This window comes from Chaetodon auriga, chromosome 1, assembly GCF_051107435.1.
Source record: "Chaetodon auriga isolate fChaAug3 chromosome 1, fChaAug3.hap1, whole genome shotgun sequence".
NCBI lineage: Eukaryota > Metazoa > Chordata > Actinopteri > Chaetodontiformes > Chaetodontidae > Chaetodon > Chaetodon auriga.
The window spans coordinates 13,325,867-13,353,605 of NC_135074.1; the positions used below are offsets into that span (position 1 = coordinate 13,325,867).

The window sequence follows — 27,739 nt, forward strand, 5'->3', positions numbered from 1 at the left end:
CCACATGTGTGGCTAGATCACCATGTGGGTGCCCCCTAACCCTACTGAACTGAAGGGGTCCCAGCACAGTGCGATGAATGAGATGTTTGTTTGCCGGGGCGAGGCATGAGTAACTATGTGTGGCATCTGTCTAGTTTAAATTTAGTGTAACTGAAGCTACCAATGGCTGCGCTGTATCAACATGTCAGAGGCTGCATTACACCAGAGAGAAAGCTGTTGGGACTCCTGCATCTGGTTTCATTATTTTCTTTCTCTCTTTGGTCCCCTTTTACTATGAGGCACAGCTTGCTACGCAGGGATTAGGGTGGTTTGAATCTCATTTTATTTTAGGCTAGCCCTCAAAGCCATATTTCAGTCAGGCTAATACTTGGTATTGGCACCTCTACCCCATGCAGTTTTTCGTGCCCCACTCCCGTTATGTGTCCAGTGATCAGGTGTGCCATATTCTAAAGTGAGTTATGAAGAAACAGTGGTAGTTGTTGGCCGTGAACAATGATTGGAGGTTTTAGGTGGGATAAATGAGTAAATTAGATTTTCAAGGGGTTGATGGTGCACATTCCAGTGGGGGCCCATGTGCTTGAGTGGACCTGGCTTCACGGGTCACAGTTGGAATGTGGGCCATGTGGACTTTGACAGCTGGGTGAAAAGGGCATTGAACACCGAGTGTGGATAGAGATTTTAACAATATGAGACACTGATCACTTTATGCACATCATGTGCCAAAGAGTAAAACATATGTTGTTAAACATTTATGGACTGTGAAAGAGACGTAACTAAGGCGTAGGTTTTTTGTGGACATATACCACTTTCATTTATGTTTTCGGACAGGAAATTGCTGTCTTCCTGCTTTTCCTTGATTATTTCCTGTTAGTTTTTTCTAGTGTTTTGTGTTGGCCTGTTTATAGGCAGGATGAAAAAGTAACAGGACTGTCATGGGGTCTCTCCAAAACAGAGCAGAAGGACCCTTTACTTGAGGATGCTCCATTTGTTTTAACCTGTATCCTCATCATCCATTCGTCTGCTGTGCAAGCAACACAGACGATGGAAAGAGGGTCCCCTGGTACAAGTTAATTAATTTTGTGAAGATGGGTCAAGGCCTGAAGGTCAGGCTGGCAGTTGTTCACATGTATAGATCTGGAAGGTGTACATTGGCCTAATTTCACTTGTTTGTATAGCTGTCATTATTTTTTCATGCCTGGATATTCCAGGAACATAATATATACAGTACAATAACCTGATTGGTTCTCAGCTTGATTGGAGGTTATTGGTTGACACGCTTGTGAATTTATCAGTGGTGTGTATATACTGTCGTCTCACTACGCTCTCCAGGACCCATAGTGTGTAAATGTCAGCCCTTCTCTCTCTGTGTTTCTCTCTGCTCTGTATTTCTGTCTCACACTCTCTGTCTCTCTCTGTTTCTCTCACACATTTAGGCATACAAAGCTCTGGTTCCCTGTCCGTCCCCCTCTCTCTCTCTCTCTCTCTCTCTCTCTCTCTCTCTCTCTCTCTCTCTCTCTCTCTCTCTTTCTCTCCCCGGGTGATTTTTTCAGGCACAGTCAGCCTTGACAGATTGTTTAAATGTCACCCCTGCTAGCAGTAGCCTCTGATGTTATCTGCTCTGGGTTATTGCAGGCCATCACGCGGCTTGTGTTCGCCTTGGAGGCCAATCTTCTAATGCACTATAGCTCTCCTGACCCACTGAAAACCAATACATACATGGACCGTCAGATAGGTTTTGTGTTTACATGTACACTAGAAACCAGGTTACAGGGAGAAACCAAGTCAAGGGAGGAAATTGCAACAAGGTTACTTACATGCAACTGCACTTGAACTTAGACTGGTGTACTATGGTATTTGTGGTATATGATGCTGTGGCTCAGCGAGTAAGCCTTTTTGTTTTTCCTTAATTTGTGTCTGTGTCTGAATTTGAGAAATAGTCTGCTGTTCAGCTTTGGAAACTGATGTTTGGATTTTTTTTTTCTGGCTCAGTTTTGTAGGATCCTATGAATTCATGAGTCAACTGTAAAAGGCAGAATGTCGAGGAAAAAAAATGTGGATTCAATTTATAAAAGTCATGGTTTTCCCCTAATATTTTAAGCATTCTTTCACATTGCCTACGCTGAATGAACAGAAAAATACTGTGCTGTTATTAGGGGTCGGCAATATGACCTAAAATTTGTGTCATGGTGTTTCATATTTTTTTTACAGTGACGGTATTATATCACTGTATTACAAAAATAAAAGGGATACTCCACTCAAAACATGATTGTACGTCTTTTCACTCTTAACACATCTTAGGACAAAAAAATAGAAATGTAAAAATGTATGTGTTTATTGGCTCCACATTAAAATGAACATGAGATATTTTGGAAGGGGTTACCTGCCCCATAATGTAGGTTTTATTGTTGAATATAATGTGATTCATTCTCAGAGTTCGACAAAGGGTAGCATGAGACGTCTGAATTGCATTTTTTCGGCAGACAACTCAGATTATGTTATATAAGTACAATATTCAGTGTACCATGGGTCGTCTGTCACGCTCATTTACATACAGCAGCAACAGACACATACCGACGCAGCAGGGAGCAGAGGGGGCTTTCCTGTACCAACAAAACCAGATGATCTTGTATTGCACTGTGAAGTGTGGAGATAATGTTAGCTCTGGCTATGCGAGGCCACACAAAAAGCAATGTGAAAAAGCAGCTACCCACGTCCAACATACTATTCTGCTTATTTAACTGCTTCAAATGACTGGCTCTCAATATTAAATACAACAACGCTGCTCCAGCCTGTGGCTCCACAGTAGATGCTACTAGCCGCATTAGATGCAGAATGTGCTAATGGCAAATTCTACAAGCTAACCAGCAGTATAAACAGTAAAGCAACATAAAAAATGGCTAAACTTACAGGTTCAAAGGGTGAAGTCGGTATTGATCCATCCTTGAGCTGCAGTTTTCAAACAAATCCTGCTTTGTATTGGCTAACCTAAGAGTTTCCCAGCTGTGTTTGTTATGGAGACATAACAATAATTGTAATAGACTGGGTCTTCACTTCCATGGATGGCGGAAGGAGATGAAGACCTTTTGTGTTTACTCTCGCAGCCAACAACAGAGAAATTGGCATGTGTTGCTCGTAATGTTATCTTCCTCACACACTACCGGAGTTGGTGTTAAAAAGAGGAAAACAGTAATTACTGGATGTACCTAACTTTAGTTCTATGAGTATGTGCATAGCCCTCTACCTGCATGTTATGGCAGCTACAGTAAAGCACATTATTTTTAGTATGCTAAAACCTTTATCATGGTAATAACAGTATTGCAAAATCCATGTCATGGCAGAGCGTGACATCTGTGGTGGTGACGAAGTTGGTATTCTGCCTACTCCTAGCTGCTATGATTTGGTGTCACATGGTGTCACACAGGCAAACACACACACACACACACACACACATTAGGGATTGTGTATGGACAATGTGTGTAGATGAAGTCAACTTCACTGGGGCTTTGGTGTCTGGACCCCTCAGCTGTGGAACTCCTGTACTGAAATATCTTTCTCATCTTAAGGCATTTTCCTTTATCTTGTTTTGTACCTTTAGCTTATTTTTACCTGCTAATGTTCATTTTTACTGTGTAATAAACATGAACCTTTCCTGAGATCTCTTTTAGAGGGCCAAATTAATGTACCCTAAAGGCAATTAGTGATGTGTTTGAAAGGGATCTTCGTGCGTTGGTGGATATTTAGTTCAGGTGGCTACTTGGCACTCTATGTTTATCCCATAATGTTATCTCGGCATGAGATTGTTAATTAGGAGCTTAATTTAGCTGCCGGCATATGTTAACATTGGCTTAGGCTGCCATTGTTAAGCCTCTGCTGGCTGGTGAGTCTGCTGTGACGGCAGAGAAAAGCTTTTTGATATAACCCTAACATAACATTACAGGATAAGACAATAACAAGGCTCCGTAGGTGCCAGATCAAACTGAGACACATACGCCAGGATTCTACTGCATATGTACGTCATAACTCTTGGAAGATCCAGCCTACCTGATTCTCCTCTACATCTGTATGTCTCTCTCGCTCAATCTCAGTGAGTTTTATTTGTACACAGACCCAACCATCAACACATACAGGGATCACCGGTAGGTTTGGCACAGACCCAGTCAGAAAGGTTTAGAGGCACAGGTGTAGGCCAACCCTTACAATACGTGTGTGCATGTGCGTCACCGGCTCTGTGTTTAGAAATGTAGGCAACCAGCCAGCTGCAGATTTCTTGGAAAACCTAGGGGGGAGGAATTAAATTTGCTTTTGGGAGCTCTGCCGGAAACTACAGCAAATGTCTGTATTGACCCAAATGTTATGTAAAATGTTTAATTGTTTAAAAAAGGTTTTTAAGATCTCTTGTGCTTGAAAAGAAGATCACTTCTTTTTTTTCCAATATAAAACATGTTGAATTATTGTAGATGATCTAATGCATAAATCAAGGCATACAGTCTTCAACAATGTCATGATAAAACTTGTGTTTTAACTCAGTTTTTAGTGCCAGAGTGCCTTGTTGTGACTTTAAATCAAACTGACCCCTAATGGGTTCCATTGGGTGAGGCACACAGATTTTAAATTTGGAAAAAAAGGACACTTGTATGGGATTGGTAACCCATACCAACAGATACCCTTATTTGAGGTATTGGAACTGGTTTCAGCGAAGAAAATGTCGGATCAGGTGGATCCTCATCTAGGAACATAAAAAGATTGTGAGTTGTTGGCAGCACGTGTCTCTCAGAGTTGATGTGGACTGATTTGTGGAAACAGAAGCTTATCTGTTCTGAGAAGAAGACAGCTGACATGTCGAAATTCTCAAGAAACATTGCAAGAAATGTTTCATGAGCCTTTCTTCTGCAGACCATAGAATTAAAAAGTATCAAATTTACCGTAAATAATACAATTATAAATAAATAATGTTAATGTGTTAATTGATTATTTATCTGAGGTTTATGCCCTTTATCCCATGAAGCTTATAGTACATGGCGTGGTGGCACACTTGCTCTGGTCTGTTGGTCAGCAGTTCTTGAGGAGAGCTGAAAGAGGAGACTGGCCTGAACACAAAGCCTTCTGTACAGGGGATGTAAGCAGAGCCTGTTCTAATCAATCTGCTTGCCCACCACAAAGGGAACCCTGGCTTAGGTTACCTTCTAGCTCCAGCACCACATGGTGTTGGGGCTAGCGGGTAACCTAAGACAGTAATATGTTTTGGGGTGTGCGCACAAACAATCACACACACAGGTACGCTCACATATATACTCATACAGTATGCGCAGAAACACACAGGAAAGCACAGAGGCAACAACCACAGGCACATACATACATTCATACCACCCACACGTTTACACCCATACATATGCACACATATACACGCTGAGAGGTAGGCAGAAAGATTGAGTGTGCACCAGCAGGAACCTGCTGCAGCAGTGAACTTGTCATCTTCTCTGGGATAGACAAATCCTTCCCTCCCTCAGTAGTAAACTGGGCTTTCTCAGAATGTGGGCCTGTGTGTCACTGCAGGTCACAGGACCCTGACACACTTTGTGTGCAGTGAGAGTAGGAGGAGGGAGGAACAAAGTCTCTACGGATTATCCCCTAAGCGAGAATCCCCAGGCAGTGTGACAGTTAGCCAGAGGCCTGTTGAGCTTGTGTCAAGGAGCCAAAGTGGATGCCACCATCACCAGTGGGTTTGGCCGTTCCCTGTGGTCACCGTGAGAACACACCGGTCTTTGCGGTGTGTCACAAACATCCAACAATCAGTGCTTCCCTGAAACATCTCCCAGTGATGCAGAGCTATTATTAGCATAGGTACAGCAAAGCCTCTTAGAGATCTTTATTTAACCGGATTGGCTGGCTGATGTATAGACACTTGAGGAGTGTGTGGCACATTCAAATGCTTTCAGGAACAGAGCAGGGACTTTGCAACCCAAGGCCTTTCATATAGTAATGCTACCACTGCTTGCTCCTTTCGCCTCGTCTTGTCTCCTCTCCTCTCCTCTCCTCTCCTCTCCTCTCCTCTCCTCTCTGACCTCCTGTCCTAAGGTGACTGGTGTTTGGCTCTGACTGGGGGGTTTCCCACCACCCTCCCCTTTCCTCACATAGGAGGGTTTTAGGTAGCAGGCTAATCTTATCTCAGGGCATGGAGAGGGCTGTGGGCCAGGTAACATGGTCGTCCCCTGTCTGACCCTCATCTGTGCAACGCTGCTACTTCTCTTCTGGGTACGTTATGATGGGTAAAAATATGCAAAAGCTGAAAAATAGATGGACTTTTTATGGCTTTTTTCTTTTTTTTTCTTTTTTTTACCATTGCCAAATAAGCATGAGGGCAATAACAGAGACAAAGTCTAAATAATATAGCCAAAAAAACAAGATTAAGTAGAACTCCGTATGTTAAATGAATGTTATACCACTGACACTGTAGGACGACCCAGCAGAGGGATTTCTAATCTGTTATCTGAGGAGGCCGAGAAGTTGACAGTCCAGAGACAAGTTGCTGCTCTCATTACTATCACCAGGCCAACACAGAATCTAATACAAAGACTCCTACAACATAAAATGTTTGTAAGATTTATTGTATATTTTATATATTTTATGTCATTTTATTTTGAAAACGTGATTTGGGGCATTTGACATTAGTGTGCAGAATTGGTCAACGGCAAAAAATACAAATGCTTTTTAGGGCATTTTAAACTGTCAAATTACGGTGTGAGGCTGAGGCAGAGCCTACATTTTCCTCATATCACACATGCCTGTGGCTTTGACTACATTGCCTGTTTTAGTGTGTGTTTGCAGTGAATCTTAGAGATATCTCTGCTGTAAAAAGCACAATATAAATAAAGATAATTAATTCTTATATTCGTTCACCCATAACTGTGTGGCATACATGGAAAATGCAGTACTTTCAGTGGACTTTTTAATGCTTACTGTGCAACTGTGTTTTCAGACGCAGCCTGTCTAATGAGGATGTCCCGTCTGTGCAATCAGTGCAATTCCTAATGTGTTTTGTCACCAACTATTTTGCTAATATTTGTCAAACTCTGGAGACGACTCTAGAGCTCTCAGCTGAGCGAGCAGACACATGTTCATATAGAGCATATGGGGGCAGTACTGATACACACAGGCACATTTCTCTACCATCATGCTTGCATTGTCTTGAAGCGAACGCGAGTGGTCGTCAAATGTACATGCATGGCGAATCACAACTTGTTGATAACCACAGCTTTTTTATTAGAATCAAAAATTACTATAATAAAGGAGCAAGCTGGACTTAATGAGTAGTTGTCCGTTTGGCCGACAGCTGGCATTATGGAAAGTTCTGACACTGTCATAAATCAACCATCAGTGCTCAGGGGTCAGCCCGCCTGCATTAGCTTCTAGTGACTGCTGGAGCACATTTGACAGCTTACCTGATCCAGCAATTGAAGCTTTTCTGGTTTTGTTTTGTCTTCTTTGTGCATCCGTCAGAAGCTTTCGTCAGTTCATTCAGCACTCAGAAGCATCAGGTGTTATGCTCAACTTGAGGCTCTGCTTGAAGTTTAAATACACTGTAGAACAAAGCATATTCATTTGGTCTGCCATTACTTGTGGAGTAACTGTAGAAGGCATGAAATGTGACTTCTGTTTAATCTTTTAAAGGCAATGTTGTTATTTACCATATTCAGTTGTAGTAGACAACTGAAGTTACTTAAGTAGTAAAAAAAAAACACATTGCCAGATTTAAAAGGCATAAAAGCGCAGGGCAAATTCCACTGCGACTTTCATTCAATTTGTGCTCACAATTTGCATCTAATTAGCACCTAATCTACTGAGGCAGCAGCTCATGACTCGGTCAGCACCTGCACTGCCCTGCCATGAAAGATCAAAGGTTCAACAGAGCTAAAATAAGCTTGTCAGGTTGTGTTGTTTGCTAAGCAGCAACCCAGAAAATCAAACTGACAAATTCAGAAACTCTTAAAAAAACAATTTTTGTCTAATAAGTAACACTTTTGTGTTCAATATGAATTCCTACCAATGCTGTCTGATCTTTGGTGTTGCATTACCCCTGAGGAGATTTTTTGCCTTTACACTGCCAGTTAGTTTGATTTGATTAGGTCACCATGCATATTTGGGCATTAATATGATGATTCTAACTAACAAAATACACTTCACCAACGTCCTCACTGCAGCCATCTCTTCAGCGTAGACGACAGATATAGTTTTGACATACTGCAGGGCAGGAATTATACCACAGGGTGTGGCCGTAATGCCCCTTCTACCACATGTCCACTTTGGCATCCTCTGTCTTGAACTGGCTGTTGTGACCTTAAAAGAAAGCTGTGGATTTCCTCATTTGAAACTACAAGCGGTGAAGCAAAAAAATCTCACATTTCCCCGTGTTGCCATCATCATGCTGGACATCAACAGCAGATGAGATTCTGCAAACATTAGCAGCTAACAGTTAACATTATATGATAAACAGAAGCAGCTAAACACTATGCTGTTTAAATATTAATACACGTGTGTTTTAAGGTTTAATAAGCATAGTGCTGCATAGTGTTGGGCTAACTATGAACATACATACAGTTTAGAAGTTAGTGTGAGAGCTGACTTGCCACCTGTTTGCGTAAGGCATTCAGTGATATTCAGTTTCCAGTGATCCTGATAGGTATGCACCCTGTGTTACAATCCAGAAGGACCCTGTAAACTCGCTGTCGTATTCAGGTTACACACCCTGTTTTTTTTTCCTGATGCTACGTGATGAATTAATAGTCTTATGAGTCAGTGTTTAATTCAGTGTGTATCTGATACAAAAACCAGCCTCTATTTCAGTGAGAAAATGTAAATTTTTGAGACAGTCTACCTCTCATTCCCACGGTCGTCTCTCCTATTCATTGAGTGCAGTTAGTTATTTCTTGGACGAATAGTTTACAGTCTAGTAATGTGTGTTTGTGTGGCTAATCAGGCTGTCAGCTACCGTACTCAGTTTCTAACTCCAGTATGCAGTAAACCCTTTGTTGTTTTTAAACTACTTTCCCAAACATGATGTGATTGATGGTGTTATTAATGACTCCTGATGAGCGTTCAGCAGTCTCGTTGGCCTTTTTTTAGCTTCCTTTTTCAAAGTAACATTAACCTTTATTCACCAAGAAACAGCTAATCTTATGACAAGAGGAGACTTGCCTTGAGAAGTTTACTCGTTAGTGTGTTTAATGTGTAAAAAAAAAAAAAAAAAAAGTGTTTGAAGTCATTTTTGTGACTGCCTTTATGATCTCTCATTCGAATGCTAATAGTTGCGTGGGTGTTGAAACTTGTTGAGTTTCATCTTGATCACCCTTAGCCCATATATAGACTTAATTTTATCATTAAAATATAACAATATATGTAATATAAGTTGTTCACATTTAGAAAAAATCAATTTGACATTATTTTGTGGAAAAGTCAATCATTCAGGTTCCAGTTTTAATAAACTCAGCAGTGTTTTTCAATTCACTGAGTCCAAATTGTTGATTATGTACTGTTTTGTATTCATAATATATAATAATCACTTATTCTTATTGCACCATTGGTTTTGGCCTTGGTGCCCTGCATTTTGGCTGTGATGCAGATAAATCTGTATTTGTCAAAAGCCAAAGTGGCCTTGCCCTAAAAATGACTTAATTCCAGGCCTGCATACTGTATAATAGCAAGGACAGACTTTTATTATTCAGCCCAATTTCTGCTGGTAGTATTGTCCTAACATAATCAGCTGCTTGAGTCTTTGTCTTGATATTTTCTCTCAATATCTGTCCTCCCCTCGGATGTGTGGTATTCAGCAACAGCAGTTCCTCAGACAAGTGAGTGGACAGGAAGGCAGACTGTCTTGACTGTTTTCCTCTTCCATGATCTGCATCTCCCTACCTCACTCCACCTCCACTTTTTTCTATGCTAATTAAGTCAAATCCTGTGGTGGACTGATGGTTTCGCACGTCTCATTCATTTAGGAAAGCATGTGAATGAGGACAACATGTGAACATGCATACAACAGCAGCAGAACACCTCACTTCTTTCCTCCTCTGTTCTCTTCACACTATTATATATTCTACTGGATCATTGAGTGAGGAGACACAGAGTTTTTTCTTCTCCTCACAGCCTTTCTCTTCCTCTCAGCTCAGTTGTCCTTTTCTTGCTCCCTGTCAGTCAGTCAGATGCTGTCATCATAGGATCTACTGCAGGGTCTTGTGACAAGCAGGCAGGGCCAGCGCGAAGCCGAGTGGCTATAAATAAAGGGCTCGCTACTACTCTCTCTCATGCTGCTGTTGGATAGAGAAGATAGGAGGGCAGAAACCAAAAATCTTTTTGGTTTTACAGATTTATTTGAGACTACCCTTAATGTCTAGTTTGACAGAGCTGTCATCTGACTGGTCTGTGGTTATTACTTAAAGTCAGAGGAAACAAGAAAAGGAACTTAAGTGAACTTACTACCAAGATATGGCTTATTATCTGTGCTTGACGAGTAAAGATTTTAGTTTTGTAATAGCTAAGTTAGGTACTTATTCAGTTTTACATTTTTTTCGGCAGCTTGGCACATTTAAGGACTATGAGGAAGTGTTGTGTAATCATGTCACAACCTTATGCTGTACAGACTACACTGTGGTTTTAGTTAAGCGCGATGTTTTATGAATGCTCACTGGTGTATAGTTTTGCCCTGGTCAGCATGCAGTTTTCCGAAGGATATTAATCACTTTTCTTTTTTTTTGGGGGGGTCTTTTCATTCCACACTAAAGCAGAAGTGGTAATCACCATAGCTTAAAAAGCCAAAGATAGGACATGACAGGAAGACTGATGTTATGTGATGCTTGCTTTGCTTTACTTTTTAGTAAGTTAGTGCTTACAGTGGGCTACATGGTGTGTTATGTGTGTTTTTTGTCAATAAGTTCCGTTTTGGTTAGGTGAGTGGCACTGTAGAAAAGTAAACGATGAGCTTTAAAGTTATGGTCATACATACAACGGTCACAAGTGAAAGTCAGCAGGAGAGGAAAATGCAGATGCTTTTTAGAATTCAAATTCTCAATTCCTAATGTGTTTCTAATTTGAAAAATTCTCTGTGTGTGAAATCAAAATTTCTCACGTGAAACATTGGGCGTGATTGGGGGGGGGGGGGGCAGCGCAGCATATCCAGTGGAAGTTTATCAATAACCTCTAACAGAATAGTGCCAATACGGACAATGGGCTTTTGTCTGTTTGTCTGTGTGTGGGTGTTTGTGTGTGTGTACTTACTGCCTGTGCTGGATGACCTTTGGTATAAATAGCCTGCCGGCGCTAGCTGTGATGACAGCCGACAGCACGCACCGTTGTGTGAATTTGTTTCCTGAGTAGTGCTGTTCATCGGTTATCCCTCTTGGAACCTTGCCTGTATGAGTGCCCGCTACCCAGCAACACTCTGGCTTCTAATTTCCTGAACATAGGCTCAATCGCATGTGCAAACTCAGGGTGGAACCGCACATGAATCTGTGACCAAAAAACTTTTAGGCAATTTTGGCAACCAGAGGCCTTTTCCTGGTGTCGCACAGTATTGTGTGAAAACAAGGCTGCAGTGGGATATTACTAGTTGGAAGAATGCAGTATCAGCAGGTGGGCTTGGAGTAATGACCAATTACATCTTCTCCTCTTATCCTTATCCTTCTCCTTAACAAACAGTTAAATAGGCCAGGAGGAGAGTCCAGACCACTTCTCCGTTCTTGGAGTCCCAGAGCACAAATATACAGCGACTTAAACACGAATATACAACACCTCAAATATACTTACAGTCCCTTGTGTGACTTTGGATTGGCTGTTTGACCTCATAATCATCATAAATCTGCGTAATTAAAAAGCAAACATGTTCTCTAAATAGGAAATTTTGTTCCTATCTACGATTAAAGCAGTGTTTCCCAACCTTTTTGAGCAATGACACATACTTTACATTAGACAAGGTACACCACCAAACAAAAATGTCACAAAAAGTATATTTATTGAAATATAATGAAAATCTAGTCTCAATTTACTCAATTTACTGACTCAGTGTGAAACCTGGGCCTGTTAAGTTGAACACTAAACTGATATTCTTGCAGGAATTGAATAAAGACACACAGGAAGATTTCACCAAATTTCACACCTGATGATTTCTCACGGAACACTTGTGCCGCGGCACAGTGGTTGGGAAACACTGGATTAAAGGATGTGTTAGATGCAAATGTGCTCACTAGTGCTTTTCTCTGCTCTGCAAAAGCACAACCCTTTATGTGCCACTACACTCTATCATATGTTATCCCAAAAATGTGCTTTGAGGAACTCTGACACAACTAAGGTGTAAACTTCTTGATTAGAGTTGCTGTGGATATTTGTGGATATTTCTTCATCAGCTCAATGAAGTAAAACTAAGAAACATTAAGAAAAAAGATGACAGTAATTGAAAATATTCTCCAGATTGCTTTTTATCTAATCTGCTCTTCCTTTTCCTCTCCTAGATCTGGAGCCTGATGACAACACTTCATTCTACATCCTAAATGTAGGCCAGCCCCAGTCTATGGTCACCAACCACCAGTCTATTGGCCTGCCTCGTCATGGCATGCAGTCCCACTCCCAGGTCATCAGCACTTCTCCTCGCTTTCAGTCACACAAAATAGGATCTGAGCCTCCGAGCTATGAGGCACAAGACTCCAAGTACGGCACCTCCCCCCTGCTGCCCTCTGCTCCTGTGGAGGCACCAAAGGCCTTTGAATGCCCCAGCATCCAGATAACCTCTATCTCCCCAAGCTGCCAGCAGGAGATGGATGCCAATGAAGAGGATCTCAGGGCCAATGGCCCTGATGGGGACTACCACGGTGATAGGCCTCTGTCCAGAGACCACCTGTATCTCCCCCTGGACCACTCATACCGGGACTCTTCACTCAGCCCTAGCCCATGCAGCAGCCTCTCCTCAAGGAGCTGGTTCTCTGATGCCTCATCCTGTGAATCATTCTCACACATCTATGACGATGTTGACTCAGAGCTAAATGAAGCGGCTGCCCGATTCACCCTGGGCCCCCCGCTTACTTCCCCAGGCTGTGCCTCCCCTCAAACCAGTGGTGGAGTTTTGGAGGAGCAGCCCCACTGGCAACACCACCACCCTGCCTTTGTGCACCACTCCCACTCAATCAGCCTGTCACCCCGACAGTCGCCCTGCCACTCACCTCGCACCAGTGTCACTGATGAAAATTGGCTTAGCCCGCGGCCACCTTCAAGGCCCTCCTCACGTCCCACCTCACCCTGTGGGAAGAGACGCCACTCAAGCGCCGACATCTGCTACCCCGGCTCATTGTCCCCTCATCACTCACCCACACCCACGCCAGGACCTTCACCAAGGGGCAGTGTGACAGAGGACACCTGGGTTGGCAGTCCTTCTGCAGGCATGTCACCCTTCCAGTGCTGCCCATCTGAAGCTGACATCCCATCCAAGACAAGGAAGACTTCCCAGGACAGAACAGCTCTGCAGACTGGGAAAGGGGAGCTGGGGTTAGATGACCAGGGAAGTATGTCTCCTAGTCTAGATTCCCCTTCAGACGAGGCCCTGCACAGCCTGAAGAAGGATGGGCCTGGGGAACAGTTCCTATCAGTACCCTCTCACTTCTCATGGAATAAACCCAAGCCTGGCCATACACCGATATTCAGGTAAATTTGCTGAGGTTGAGGAGAATAAGCATAAAAAAGTGGATTTTACAAATAGCAATCTATTCTTAATTCATCCTCATCTCACAGATTCTGTCCTCTAATCGAGCTAAAGCAAATGATTCATGCAGATGTAGAGGACTCAGTTAGAGAGGAAGTGTTTGGAAAATTCAAACGTTTTCATCTTTTCAGATGCCAGTGAGGACTTTCTCAACTTGTTGAAAGATCTTTCTGTTGCAATCCATTTGCTCTATTCTACTTCCTGTTTGTATTTGAGAAAGACTTGGCAACAGTCATGACTGCAGTAATACTGTGGAATAGATTCTTGATGCATTACGTCCTAAAAATTAGCTTTTTTCACTTAGATCCAAAAAGTAGTTTGGCGATAACTGCCTCTTTGTCTGTATTTTGGTGAATTATTAATCATCCCTTGGCAAGACAGCACATGTCGTCAGGTCAAGGCTAAACAATAGACCTCAGTGGTGAATGTTTTTAGTGTGAGTGTAGTGAGCTGTCATAAAGATTTAGAACCTCTTTTGATCTAATGGAGAGGTGTAAACATTGCAATGCAGTAAAGTAGTATCAAACAGCAAGTCAGATTAATCGTAGGCCTGTTGAACTTGGCAGATCAATGTTCAGTATCAGGGGAACTTTGAGCTTTGTATCAGCAGAATTAAATCTGATTTAGTTACATCGTAGAGTAATACAAGTTTATTAGTGTGTGGAGGGAAACACAGGGACTAACACTGCACCAACCGCTCCAAACGTGCACACACACACACACACACACACACACACACACACACACACACACAAACACACAAACACACAGGCACAATCTCCACAGGAGTGACGGGTGCAATCAGAAACTCATAATGGAATATTTTTAGGAGAGTAGTCTGCTGTCTGTTATCCAATGTGTGCAGCAGATGAAGACATGGCCTTGTTTGTGTGCACTGGCCCCTAGCACAGTAAATCAGCACAGGGCACATATGGTGAGGGGGCCACCACACACACGCGCGCACACACATACACACACGTACACACACACACAAACACGAAGACACATGCATAGACATAACACAAATGCTTGTTCACATAGATCCAACACTCTCCAGACAATAACAGGGTAACATTGCCAGCTCTATGATGAGTCACCATTTAATCTTTGCATTCTTGCCCTTGTAAGTGAAATTTCCCTACGGCTATGGCTAAGACACTGACTAAATAATGTCCATTGCTGTAGAGTAGGCCTTCAGTAGGTACTCACGTTGGCATAGAATACAGGTTAAACTTGCAACAAAATTTCAGCTATCAGGTGTGACTTCTACAGCAGAGAGGTAGGTAGTGTAAACTCATATCTGCCATGAGATGGACATTTGTTGAGGTGCCTGTGTGCATGCACATAGGCACCATCACTAACACACTAATGTGTGTTTGTGGTGTTTTGAGCAGATGGCCCAGATGGAATGGGTGGGATTGGGTTAGAGTGGGTGGGATGAAAAATTGGTGGGCTGTTCAGACACTGACTTTGACAAAGAGTCTTCTCACATCTTGAGCTGGCTACAGTGAAATATTGATAAGTACTTATGAGTTGGTTGCCAAAAGGTTTTTTAAAAAAAAAGAAAGAAAAAAAAAAAGGCGAGTAAAAGTCTGTTGCAAACAGTGAGTAAGCAGAGCCAAGGCTAGCATTGTTACCAAAAATAGTCCAGCAGTTAGCCTCTACATCACTGGAATGAGTGCATGAACTATTAGCATTTTGCTAATTTGTTGTATTTTTTTGTTTTTGGACATTAAAAGCAGTTGTGGCTGGAAGAAAGAATGAATAATGTAAGAATGAAAAATCGAACTGAGTGGTAGAACCTTTGGAATGAGAAATGCAGTTTTATTTGTCAGGAAGCGGAGGTACTGACGCAGTTATTGGGCAGAGGTTTAGAGGTAGAGATGCACTGGTCTCCACAAAGTCATTTCTATATAGAACTGTAAGAAAACAATCTAAACTGATTTTGTTTGATAAATATATATATTTATTTGTATGTCTATATTGCAGGGACATTTGTTTAATCAGTCTTGTTTCTTTGTGACTTAAAGTGTGACTCACATTTATGTGTAGATGTAGATGCAAGATCACCAAATGCAGTGGATGGAAGTGATGCTAGTGGGATGATGGAGACTAACGAGAAGACTAGAAGGGTTGTGGGGATGTGATTGGCTGGGAGCCCCTACACCATGGCTTAGACATTTGAGAAAGGTTATGGTATGCCAGGACATAGGCCTCCTCTGCTGCTCTGCTCCGGCACAGCTCATATTTCCTCTGTCCTCCTGTACTCCTGTTGCTGTAGCAGCCATGCAAAGTGGTTATGTCATGGCTGCTGGGAAGAAAACATAAGGGTTAGGCTGCCTCTATTACACTTTGTTAGATCTTAGATTTAACTTCTATCAAATGAAGACCTTGTTTTAAAAATCTTTGTTGACTGTTTGGGCATTACAACTGTCTGTACATTCATCATTGCAGTTTCGTAGCACATATAGCCACACAGTATAAACTTTGTTAGAGCAGGATGAGAAAAAGTGGGTACATTCATGACAACTGTTTGCTATAATTGCATGTGATTTGCTCATCCTGGCTGTTTAATCTGGTTAGTTTATGTGACAAGTCACAACCTAAAGTGGTTTTAGGTGATTTCCATGTCATATGTGGTTGGGGAATTTGTAGAATGTAGCTCAGTTCGATTTGGAACCACACGTCTACATTTAGCTCCTCAAAACTACAAAATAAATATCAGATATATGACTTTTCATTCCAAGATGCAGTCTTTCCTTTGGACTTAATGCCAGTCTGTAAGACAGTTTATGAAGTGAAATGGCTCCACTGAAAGCTCGACTCACATGTCTTTAATTCAGTCTGATCAGATTGGTCTGCACATAGCAGCGCTTGACAGGCATTTGGAAGAGGAAGAATTAAGAGAGTCAGCCATACTGGCTACAACTTTACAAAACTTCCCTTAAAAATGATTTGTACTGTCAAAGATCTGTCATGCAGTTTAGAGTCGGTACGTTTGCATGCTGGGAGCCTGTACCGCCTTGTAGAGAGCCAAATAAAAGCTTATGCCACCATTTGACAGGGAGCACAAAGAGCCTACGGTGGCCAACACTGAGGTAGAGATCAGTGTGTTGCATAGAGTGTCTGACTCTTGACCCATGAGACAGCACAAACTTGCAGCTGCCTACAGCACATGAGTCAGTTCACTGACTCAGGCCTAACATACACAGCCATACACATACAGACACACACACACATTTATGGACACAGTGGGAGTGAGCATGCATACATAGACTCAGACAGTTTAATTTATGATTGTTTATACTGCTGTGCTAAAAAAAACCCCAATGGCACTTTGTAACTGCTTCCAGACAAAACACCTGGGTGACACACATACTGTATAGCTTGTGCTGCCCCACAGTAGGCCCCTTCGATCATAAATAAGTAATTGTGTAAACCATCAAGAAGTGACAATGGCTTATACTACAATTCAAGTACCATGTCAGGTTACATATGTACTATAGTACTATAGTGGTTCAGTACAGATATAGGTTAGCAAGCTAAAGAAACATAAATCAAGAAACAACTGTGGTTGTTGTGGAAATTTCGTTTCGTGACATTTGAAGTTATTATACATATAATGATTATAACAGTGACAGAGATATAAAGATAGTGATGATAAAAAAGACAAAGTTAAAGATATTGGTTCGTGTCTTGATGGGGTATGTTTGGCTCATATTTCATTTGGATGGTTTATTTTTCAGTATGTCGACAGTAAATTACACTTTGGTCCAGATTACTGCCCGTTTTGGGCATTTGGGTACATGGCAACACACTCATAAATCATTAGTTTTAGTGGATTGTGGAGGTTGTACTTGTGTATAATTAGAAAAATTACAATCAACAGCAATAAATACAGCAACATTTGGAAAAGGTCATGATGCTTATGGTTGATGCCAGTGTTTACAAAATGTCTTGGGTATAAACTGAACTAATCCACTCAGAGGGAGAGACCGGTTTCTCTGTGGAGATGGCCACTGAGTGTTTTATTTTTGAGTGCAGCTGTTCAAATATGATTGTGGCTTGTGCAGATAAAAAAAAAGGGTGGAGGGAGGGAAAACAAACAATGCCAGCCCCTGTGTTGCACTACATGTACAATATACACTTGTACAGTATGCACACAGGCTCCCAAACACATACACACACAGTAATTTACTCACCCTCCGACAAAGGCTCTCATCCTACCACCCTTTCACTGACCCACACAGAAGACTTACAGAGAAAATGATTCACCCTTAAAGTTTCAACGTGACCTATTACAAGTGTTATGTTAAGAACAGAATTAATGCATGTGGGCATTCCAGTGATTCACTGTCTGGTGGGGCTAAGTGCACTGTATGTGATGCCCCCTTTTTACACATATTATATTGTCTCAGACCATGAAAGGGGAATGCCACCTTTTCAGCTTTTGAATATTTTCAGACAGCCTTAAGACAGCTTGTTATCACAGAGTTGTGCGAGAGGTCGCCTTGCTTGACCTGACTATGCTGTGGAAAATGTGAAGGTGTGAGCGCCCAAACTGATTTTCTGAGGGAAATTCTTACTGTTAATGCTGTTAAAATGTTCTTTCCTCGTCACTGATAAGAGACGGTGCTCTCTCGGTCTTAAGCTTCAGGACAGTTTGTTCAAATTTACATGCACCAATTACCACAACCACAGACTGTATGCTTCAAATCAGTCTTTGAGCACATCTTTTACACAACACTGTATGTTTCATACCAAAGCTCTAATATGCTCTTACCCTTTTCTATAGGTGTGTGTGATTTCATTCTTGTTGTATTCTCCCCTTAGGACCTCCTCATTGCCTCCCCTTGATTGGCCACTGCCAAGCCAGTTTGGCCAGTATGAGCTGAAGATAGAGGTGCAACCCAAAGCCCACCATCGAGCGCACTATGAGACCGAGGGCAGCCGAGGAGCCGTCAAAGCAGCATCTGGTGGCCACCCACTTGTCAAGGTAAAATATTTTATTTTCCCACGTTTGGCGCACTTACTGCTGCTCAGTCAGCCGTAAGCAGTGTCATAAACCTCCACCATTTTGTAGTTAAAACCTGAAACTATAAAGACCATCATCCAAATACTAACAAGCTTAGTTGTGAAAAACCCCTGTGCCTAAAAATGACCAAAATCTCTTTTGCAGAACAGAAACTTTTTTGTTTTTTTTGCTCCATTAAACAAAATACAAACACTGATCTCTCTACCATACTGAGGATTAAATTTCCCCCCGAGGTCAGGACTGATTTATTGTCTGTTAACGTGATGCTGGCCATGCATTAGTTAAGTTAACCACGCTGCCAAGAAGTCAGCTCTTGTAGCCTTCAGTGATGAAGTCAAACATGAAAGGAAGACAAATAAGCTGAACTGAGCTTATTTGCTGAATTTAGCAATGGCTCCCGGAGATGCAGACTGTTTTCCAGCTTGCAGAGATGGCATTTCCTGCTAAAAATACAGATGGCAATATTAAAATGATAAAATGAATCCATTATTGGACAATAAATAAGTAACTGTTCAGCCTCTGAGCTCAGACATCAGCTGGTTGTTGTGAATGAGCACCACATTTAGGGTTTCGTTTTACAGATTTGCATGTGTGGATTGTCACATGGATCCTCTCCCACAGCAAGACTGTCAGTCAGCCTTTTGAGACAGGAAGACTAGCAGGCAGGCAGGCAGGCAGGCAGGCAGGCAAGAGAGCTGTCACTGTAGCCCAATCAGCTGGTCTGCCATTTGATAGCACCTGCAAAAGACTAGGTGAGCCTACACAGAGATATGGCTGCTTTTCTGTCGGAGAGTAGGGAGAGAGAGAGAGAGAGAGAGAGTGCAGCAGAGGAAGATTTCAGTTCCATTAATATTTCAAGAACACAGTGACAAGCCTCCTTTGTGTCTATGATTAAGATATGGCCTTTGGGCTTGTTGTGGAACCCAACAATGGCTGAGTTCAGACTGCCAGTTCGGTCAGCTATCCAATCAGCCCAATAGGATTGCCACGTACGCTCCACTATCCTCTGTATATCTTTCACATTTGCGTCTACTCTACTATCAGTGCAGTCATGCCTACATCCCTTTGTCTCTGTCAGATTTTGGATTGTAGAACTGAATAAGCATTTTTTCTAAAATCTAAAATGTTGCCTCCTTCTTGCTGCCACTGTTTAGTTTTTTTGTTTAGATACAGTATATTTTTCATCCCCAGTGCACTATTGTGACACCCAGCATGAAAAATCTGTAAAAATAGAAGTTAATGAAAATGTTATTAATATAAAGTAATCCTTTAGCAAGCTATTTTATGTGCTATATATTCTATCTATAGTAAAACATGTAAAGGTACACAGGAAACACAGCCAAATGTGTGTGTAACTGTTATTAGTCTTATTATTTTTGGGAGTGGGCAACATGTGTTGTCATTGCTTGGGACTGCAGATGCAAAGTAGGTTAGTCCTTAGGCCAAGTCACTGCTCATTATGCACAACATACAGAGCATATAACAATGAAAAGAAATACAACAATCGTACAGCTGTGGACACAAAACTTCCTGAAACAACAAGGAAACCCAAATTACTGCCATTTGTTGCTTTAGAAACAGCCCATGTCCTCATACATTCAGTCATGTAAGCTCCCTCCAGGCCAATCATTAACCATTTCAACCTCAGTTAGACCAAGATTCTATCCTGCCATATGTGACGATGCATAATTTAGCCGTCAAATGTTTTCAACCAAGCGGTTTGCCACACTTGCCCTCATTCCTCACCCCCAGAGGGAATTGTTTGGTTATAGCAGTTTCTTTGCAGAAGCTAGTTAGCAGAGTTTATATTTTAGGTCTGACAAGACAATTTAAAAATTGACTCTAAAAGCAGCTGGAATCTGGTCTCCACTGACTACATGCTCAGCCCTGACAGTCAGTGCAGCCGGTTTTACTGTAGTATGAAAACTATATTTTCATTAAGTAATCTGTTTTATGCTATTATGATTGCTAGTTTTTGTCGGCTTCACTGACCAAGATAAGAATCTAAAGTAACTCCATTAATAGCAATTCATATAAAGGAGGCAAAAACAGACAAAAAGCCACAAGAGCAGCTAGGTTTACTCCCACTCAGACTTTTTTTTTTTTAGATGAGCAACATTTGCAAATGACTTTGTTCTGTTCTTGATATATTGCCCCAAAATAAATCCCCTGTAACATGATTGTGGCTGGGTGCAGAGACCTGCATAGATACATAATGACAAAAAGTGAAAGAAGTCAGTGTGTCTTCTGTCAACATTTAGTGTTCTGAAAATGAAAATCAGAAGTATTTCTGCTGGAACGCACTTTCATGATCACAATGACAAACAGAAATGTGTTGTCACGGTCAGGGAGCACACACAGCGAGAGAAGCACACAGACAACATTTGCTTGTCATGAGCGGTGGTTTGCCGAGCCCTGTACACAGAGAGAAAATGTGTGGGTGAATGAGCTTTGTGAGGGAGGGAGGGAGGGAGGGAGGGGTGAGTGTATGGGTGTGTAGTTTAGGGTTAGAGTATGTGTGATGTTACATTAAAGAAATCTTTACATCATTCTGCCATTTGCTATTAAACATACCGCTCCACCTAATCCAGAATTTAGCACAAATTTCCTGTCTGTTGAACTCACAGTAACTCACCTCTCTGAGCTTCTGCAGAAAAGTGTATGCTTCATAATAATTACAGGATACACTCGCACAACTCATTTTTTTGGTGTAGACAATTAAAACACTGACAATCAACGTAGAATTAACAGCTGGCTTGTGCTGTGTGAGTATAGATCGTATCAGCGCTTGTCCAGCAGGTCGAGTCAGTCTCTGTTTACTAAACATCCACTCCTCTATTGTTCGTCCTCGTAGCCTTTTTTTGATGCACTGTGCAAAAAAAAAAGGACTATATTGAAAGGTCGTTTCTTCACCCTGTGATGTCATTATTGTTTTTGCAGAAACACATGTACTTTGAAAACCAACACACAAACATACACACACTTTGTGCTTTGTGTTGTTTGAGGTTATTAGAAGGACATGCGGTGCCGGATATACTGTGATAAGATGAACACTGAAAAAGCCATATACAACAGTAGCAAAAACAAGATATATTACTGGAGGGAAACTCAAAGTCATGCAGCCACTGTTTTGACTGTGTTAACAAGCTTGCACATATCATGTTTCCCAGGTGCACTGTAGGTGTGACCCAAGCTATTCCCTGAAGGCAGAATGGCACCGGTGCCAGGATGTGTGATTGCAGCTTCTCTGCCATAGAATTTGAATACATAGACTGGACATATTCAACTCTGTGTTGGATGCTACCAATATTAATAATTTTGCCGGCAACATTAAGAATGAGCTTCTCTTTGTATTGATGCCAAACATTAGTATTAGTAGAGATCTAGAAAATAGACTTGTTATGATTACAAAAGTGCCATTTGACTGACTGGCTTCATGGCCTCCGTAATGAGCGTTCTGCTTTTCTTCTGTGCCGTTCTCGACGCCACATTGAAGGCATGCTTTTCTTCCCAAGCTTTAATATTTTTGCTCTGAAACACAATGATGCTTCAGCAGCTGTCCTCTCTACAGCTTGTACATCTACATCGTCTGCAGCCCTGCGGGATGTCTCATTCTCCTCGGGTCTTGACTCTGGTTGCGTGATGTCACCAGATGACGGCATAGCTGCCATCTGGACATGGTGATGACTTCCTTTTGTGGCCACGCTTTTGCCCAGATCAATGCACCACTGAGCTGCTGTGTCAACAGAAAAACAAGAGAATGTCTGAGGAAGGAGCTGTGGGCCTGGTGTAGTTTACATGTGTTAAAGATCTAAAATGTTTGTGTTGTACTGTTAGTGTGTATGAGGAAGAAGAGTTATTATGGTATCTTCTTGTTGGTTTGCTAATCCGAAATTCTTTTGGCCTTGTGTTTTTCATCAGGATTATGACTGTTGTTTGTCTCTGGACACATTTGATTTCTTCATCTGGCCTGTTTGAAGTCTGCAAACTCAGATTTCTTGGCTTAGGCATTTGTGTTTTGGGACAGCACAGTGACACAGCAGAGAATGCCATCCTATACTTGCCTTGTATACGTAGTTCAATATAGCACACTTGCATTGAACCCAGAATCATAAAATACATAGTCAAAAAATGATAAAATCTCCTATTTTGTATAAAGTTGTGACTTCTGGGAGAAGAAGAAAAAAGAGGGCAAGCTGGTAAGAAGTTCACGGCTTCCAGTACCAGGGCCCAGTAGCTACTGCTCAGAGATGGAAAAGTTCAGAAACTAAAGATCTAATCCAGTCTGTGCATTTTTACATTTCACAGGTGGTAGGGAAGCTTATCCATGAGGCTTGAGGGCAGTTCTGTGGCGTGTAACCAGGTTTCCCCCTGCGCTGAATGCCCTCTCTGAAAGTGCTTGGTTGCTGCAGTGCTCCCATTCTTTTTCAACAGTTTACTCAGTTTTGGAAAGTTCACTTCATGGACTGCTGCAGCTGCTTGTGGTTTTGGGTCTGTCCGTCTTGCTCCTGCCTACAGGGATGTTCTAGTCTTGAAGTCTCAAAGAGGTCACATTTGATGGATTTAAATTGTTCTCAGTCAGGTAACCTTTTGAGAGGTGTGTACACTCTACTTCGAAGCTCAAACCACTCTCTTTTAGCAGGTTGACTTCAAGTCACAGTAACATGATCTGTACCCGACTACGCTCTGGCAAACTCTTGCAGACAAGCCAGGGCTTTGTTTACAAATGGAGGGATGTCTCCATCCTGCCATTTAGGCACCAGAGCCTGATGTTCTTGCATTCTGCCAGCTGTTATTGACTGCTATTGCTCATCACCTGTTGGTGGAAGTCCCAACAGGTGTTTCACTGATTAGACAGCAAGCTATAAGGCTTCTGCATATGGGTTTTTGTGTTGGCACTCAGTTTGTAGCCATGGTCTGAAATCTCATTTCTGTAGAAAAGTTAATGGTCTGAGTTATTAGCATCAAAACAAAACAGTATTTACACTTACACCCATTAGAAATGCAACAGTGCATGCAATTGTGCACTTACTTCTGTGCCTTTGACAGGATTGTGGATTGGTACACATAGTTTTGATAAGGACCTTAGTAAAATTGTCTGTGCGAAATAAATATTCAGATTCTTATAGTTTCTATTTGGACATCTACTAGGCTTTAAGTTACTCATACCTCTCATCGAGTGGCTCTCATCCAGATTTCTCAGAGAGTCTGTTGAATTTAATGGCTCAGTTGAAGAACAGTTTTTAGGTCAGTAATTTCTAAGCTGCGGTTTTGGGCCCCAAACACAGGATGTAGGAGCTGTTAAGAAGTGCAGCATAAAAAATAAGAGGCAAAGGAAGCACTAAGGAGATCCTATTGTGCAGCTCAAGTCAGAATTCTTTACACTATGTGCTGTTGTATGTTTGTGTGTACTCTGCCACTTGTGTCAGTGTCTGACTTTGCAAGAAACAGTTGTTTCATAAATAGTGTGTGGTGCATGATATTGAGCAGTCAACATGTAACACAGTAACGTGCTCTAGCAACACAAATACATCTCCTTCGCTCAAGGAAGAAAACATGAGACTGCAGAGCGTTGGGAGTTTGGCACCAACTTGGTCTACTAATAGTAACAAGAAGGAATTAAGGGTGCTGATCAGCTGTTGATCAGCGATCTAAAAACAGACGGGTATCATCAAGCCTTGGCTGGCCATGGCGGTCAGCTTTTCTGTCTGTATGTATAGTAGCCGGACAAACAAAGACCACAAAGCGTCAGAGTGTTTCTATTGAATTGTTTTGCCAGACATGATTCATAGCACTGGCCTCTGTGAGGAATGCTGTGTATTTCTATGCAAAGACGCACACAACACTGCAGTATTACACATTTTTTGTGTAATACTGCAGTGTTGTGTATTTTTTCTAATGTGCACTAGTACAGACACTGTATTCATTATCCATGTCTCACTAAGGTAGAATGCAATATGGCAATAGTATTTCTCATGACAACAGTATTCTCATTCTCTTGTATATGAGGTACATTCATATAGTTGATTTTAATTTTTTATTCTCATTTTTTTTTTTGTCTTTTTGATCTTTTATTTGATCTTATCTTAACTTGTCTTATCTTATCTGAATGATATTGTTGCTAGCCACAGTGTAGCTTTGTTGATGGCTTTCTATCAGTGATTTTTGTCCATTTATCCATTAGAGCAATTACCTCTCACAACAAAACAGGAAGTCTGTAACAGAAATCCTCCCCCTTGTAACCTCATGGTTGCCGAAGAAATATTAAAATTTTCTGATGGTTGACAGAAATTAATTGCAATTACTTAAGAATACATTTGAAGAATGAGCTATGCTCCACTACACGTAGCACATGTTTATGCACTGTGTATACAATACACATTATATAGACTTGAACATTCATTGTCATATTGATGCAGATGTGCCAATATTGAAAACATTTTTGCGGTCATTTTAAAAATGTGGAAACATCTGCCTGATGGTTCTCAATATGTTGCAATATTGTTGCCCAGCTGACCTCTTTAAAATAATCGCACTATTGCAGGATAGTCTCATCTGTGCCTGGCTGACTGGCTGTTTTAGCCATTCCTCTGGGGCTAGCTGCAGACCATAATCAGTACACCTGTTGCTAGGAGACATATAATTCCAAAGCCTCTTTGGCTGGCTGAGGTATCCTTGTGCGTATTTAACCAGCTTAATTGAGTGCTGCTGCACCCACACAAATATAAGGAGCCCCTCTGGTATTACCTGCTTCTACGGATAGAGGCAGGCAGGCAGACAAAACAGAAAAAGGCTGTCAGATACAGTGAAGAAACAGTCACAGTACGCGGCACACAACCAAATGAGTACACACAAACACTGTGCAGGACTGTGCTTTATTAGAGGTCTGAAAAACAGACAACAGACAGTTGGAAAAAATATCATGTCCATCTTTAAACTTGTTGCAACAGTTAATAAATCTAAATGAAGGCACGGTGTCTGGTAACGAGGATTTGAAAGGGGATATGACAGAAGCTGTCCAAGACAGCCTTAAATTTCCACTGGCTTGGATGCAATGAATGATTTTCATCCCAATGCTTGAATTCATGGCTGTGACCCCATTGCCATCTGTCTCTCTGTCTCTGTCATTCACTCTCACATTTTCTGTGTCTTTAACCCTTTCTCTTACTCTGTCCACCTGCATCTATCATCTTGCTTTGCGCCACAGTGAAGCTTTTGCCTCCACAGGTCTCTCTCTCACTCGCTCTGCTGACTCTCTCAGTAGACTGGCTGTCATAATGGGGAGACACACAGACAACAATGCAGAGCCATGCAGTTTGCACTGTGTGAACTGGCTGGAGCTGGTGTTGCTTTACCCCAGGGCTGTATTTGATGTAAACATGTTGGAAGCTTGGCTCTCATTTGTTGTAATCAGGCTTAGCGCACAGCGAGAAAACAGTTACCGAGAGGGGCAGAGAGATAGAGAGACAGAGAGATGAGAGAGGGAGAGCGAGGGAGGATAGAACGGGGAATAAGAGGAATTGAGCTTGGACAAGTCTAGCAAGGCCATATACAGCCCTCATGCAGTATACAGTAAACGCTCCTGTGTGTGTGTGTGTGTGTGCGCGTGCGTGCGTGCGTGCGCATGTGTGTGCGCATGTATTGACCTTGTTTAAACAAACAGTCAACCGGCCCCCTGGCTCTCTTTGCCCTCCCTAGTGTGCTGGGCAAACAGCAAGCCTGTGTGAGCTGCGCTGTGTATGAGAGAGAGTGTGTGTGTGTGTGTGTGTGTGTGTGTGTGTGTGTGTGTGTGTGTGTGTGTGTGTGTGTGTCCATAGATCCCAGGTCGTGGTGCCACAGTGTCACAGTAGTGAAACTGCTGCCAGATAAAATGGGCTCACTCGTGACCTTGACCACCATTGCTCCGGCTTTTACATCTGTTGCACACCCATGCTAGCCAGACTGTCACACACACACATACATACACACATACGTACATACACTCTCTTACACACACACCACAAACCTTTCCAAGGGCTACAGTTGACACCAAAGTTAGTGTGCTTAAATCCACACATTCTAACACACAGACCCTCTCTGACACAAGCTCCAGGACTGTAGTTTACACCAATGAGAGTGTACATAGCTGCATGCTCATACATACACACACACGCACACACACACACTCTCCTGCATACACGCAGGGAGTCTCACCATGGCAACAGCGGAGCAACACAGGGAAACAACTTGGCAGAGTCAGGCGCTCGCTGTGAGAAAGTGTCGAGTTACGGTAGAGGGCTGCAGCTGAGGTAGGTGAGAGGCAAGGACAGGGACGGAGAGGAGAGAGCGACAAAGGGAACGGAAGAGGCGAGAGATGAAAGAAAGGAGGGAAGTCAGGACAGGAGAGGGTGGGAGGAGTGACGAGGAAAGATGAAGAGGGAAAATAAAAAAAGAGTGTTGATAAAAATGAGAAAAAGTCATTAAGACAGAAAATGAATGAACGCTCGCAGGTAGTGGTTGATGAAACACAGTATGTGAAGAGAGGCAGTGTTTTGGTACAGGGAGCAGGTGACGTTCTCCTTCTTTGCTTTGCCCGTGTGAATATTACATGATCACAACTCTTAGAGCCCAGATCAGCTCTCAGTATTACTGTCATTTTTGTGTTTTAAACAAAAGTTGAAACGCTTTGGAGTGTGTCTGTCCGGGTGACTGTTTATGTGTGTATGCTGTGATGGGAGATGTTTTTCCCCTCAGCTTGTGAGCCTTATTACTGGATCAGTGGAACAGATGAAGGCCAAAAATAAGTGGGGACTTTATTTAGTGGGAGCTGAGTATGTAACCGTATCCAGCGGTTTTATTTTAGGGGAGAGAGTTCATCCTAAACTCGATCCACAGTAAGAAGCAGCAGCTGTAAGTTAGTTAAGGGCTTCAACGAGCGCAAGCCCGGGGACATGTGACTGGTTTTAATGTCACTGTGGTTTAATATA

General features: G+C 42.1%; 1 protein-coding gene across 1 annotated transcript in view; it reads left to right on the plus strand.

Moving 5' to 3' along the window:
• nfatc3a (nuclear factor of activated T cells 3a) overlaps positions 1 to 27,739 on the plus strand; it is a 65,459-nt gene that overhangs the window by 8,548 nt on the left and 29,172 nt on the right. The window contains exons 2-3 of the mRNA XM_076761488.1: positions 12,498 to 13,680; positions 18,572 to 18,734. Of these exons, the coding sequence (XP_076617603.1) occupies positions 12,498 to 13,680; positions 18,572 to 18,734 (1,346 nt within the window). The remainder of the gene's footprint in view (positions 1 to 12,497; positions 13,681 to 18,571; positions 18,735 to 27,739) is intronic.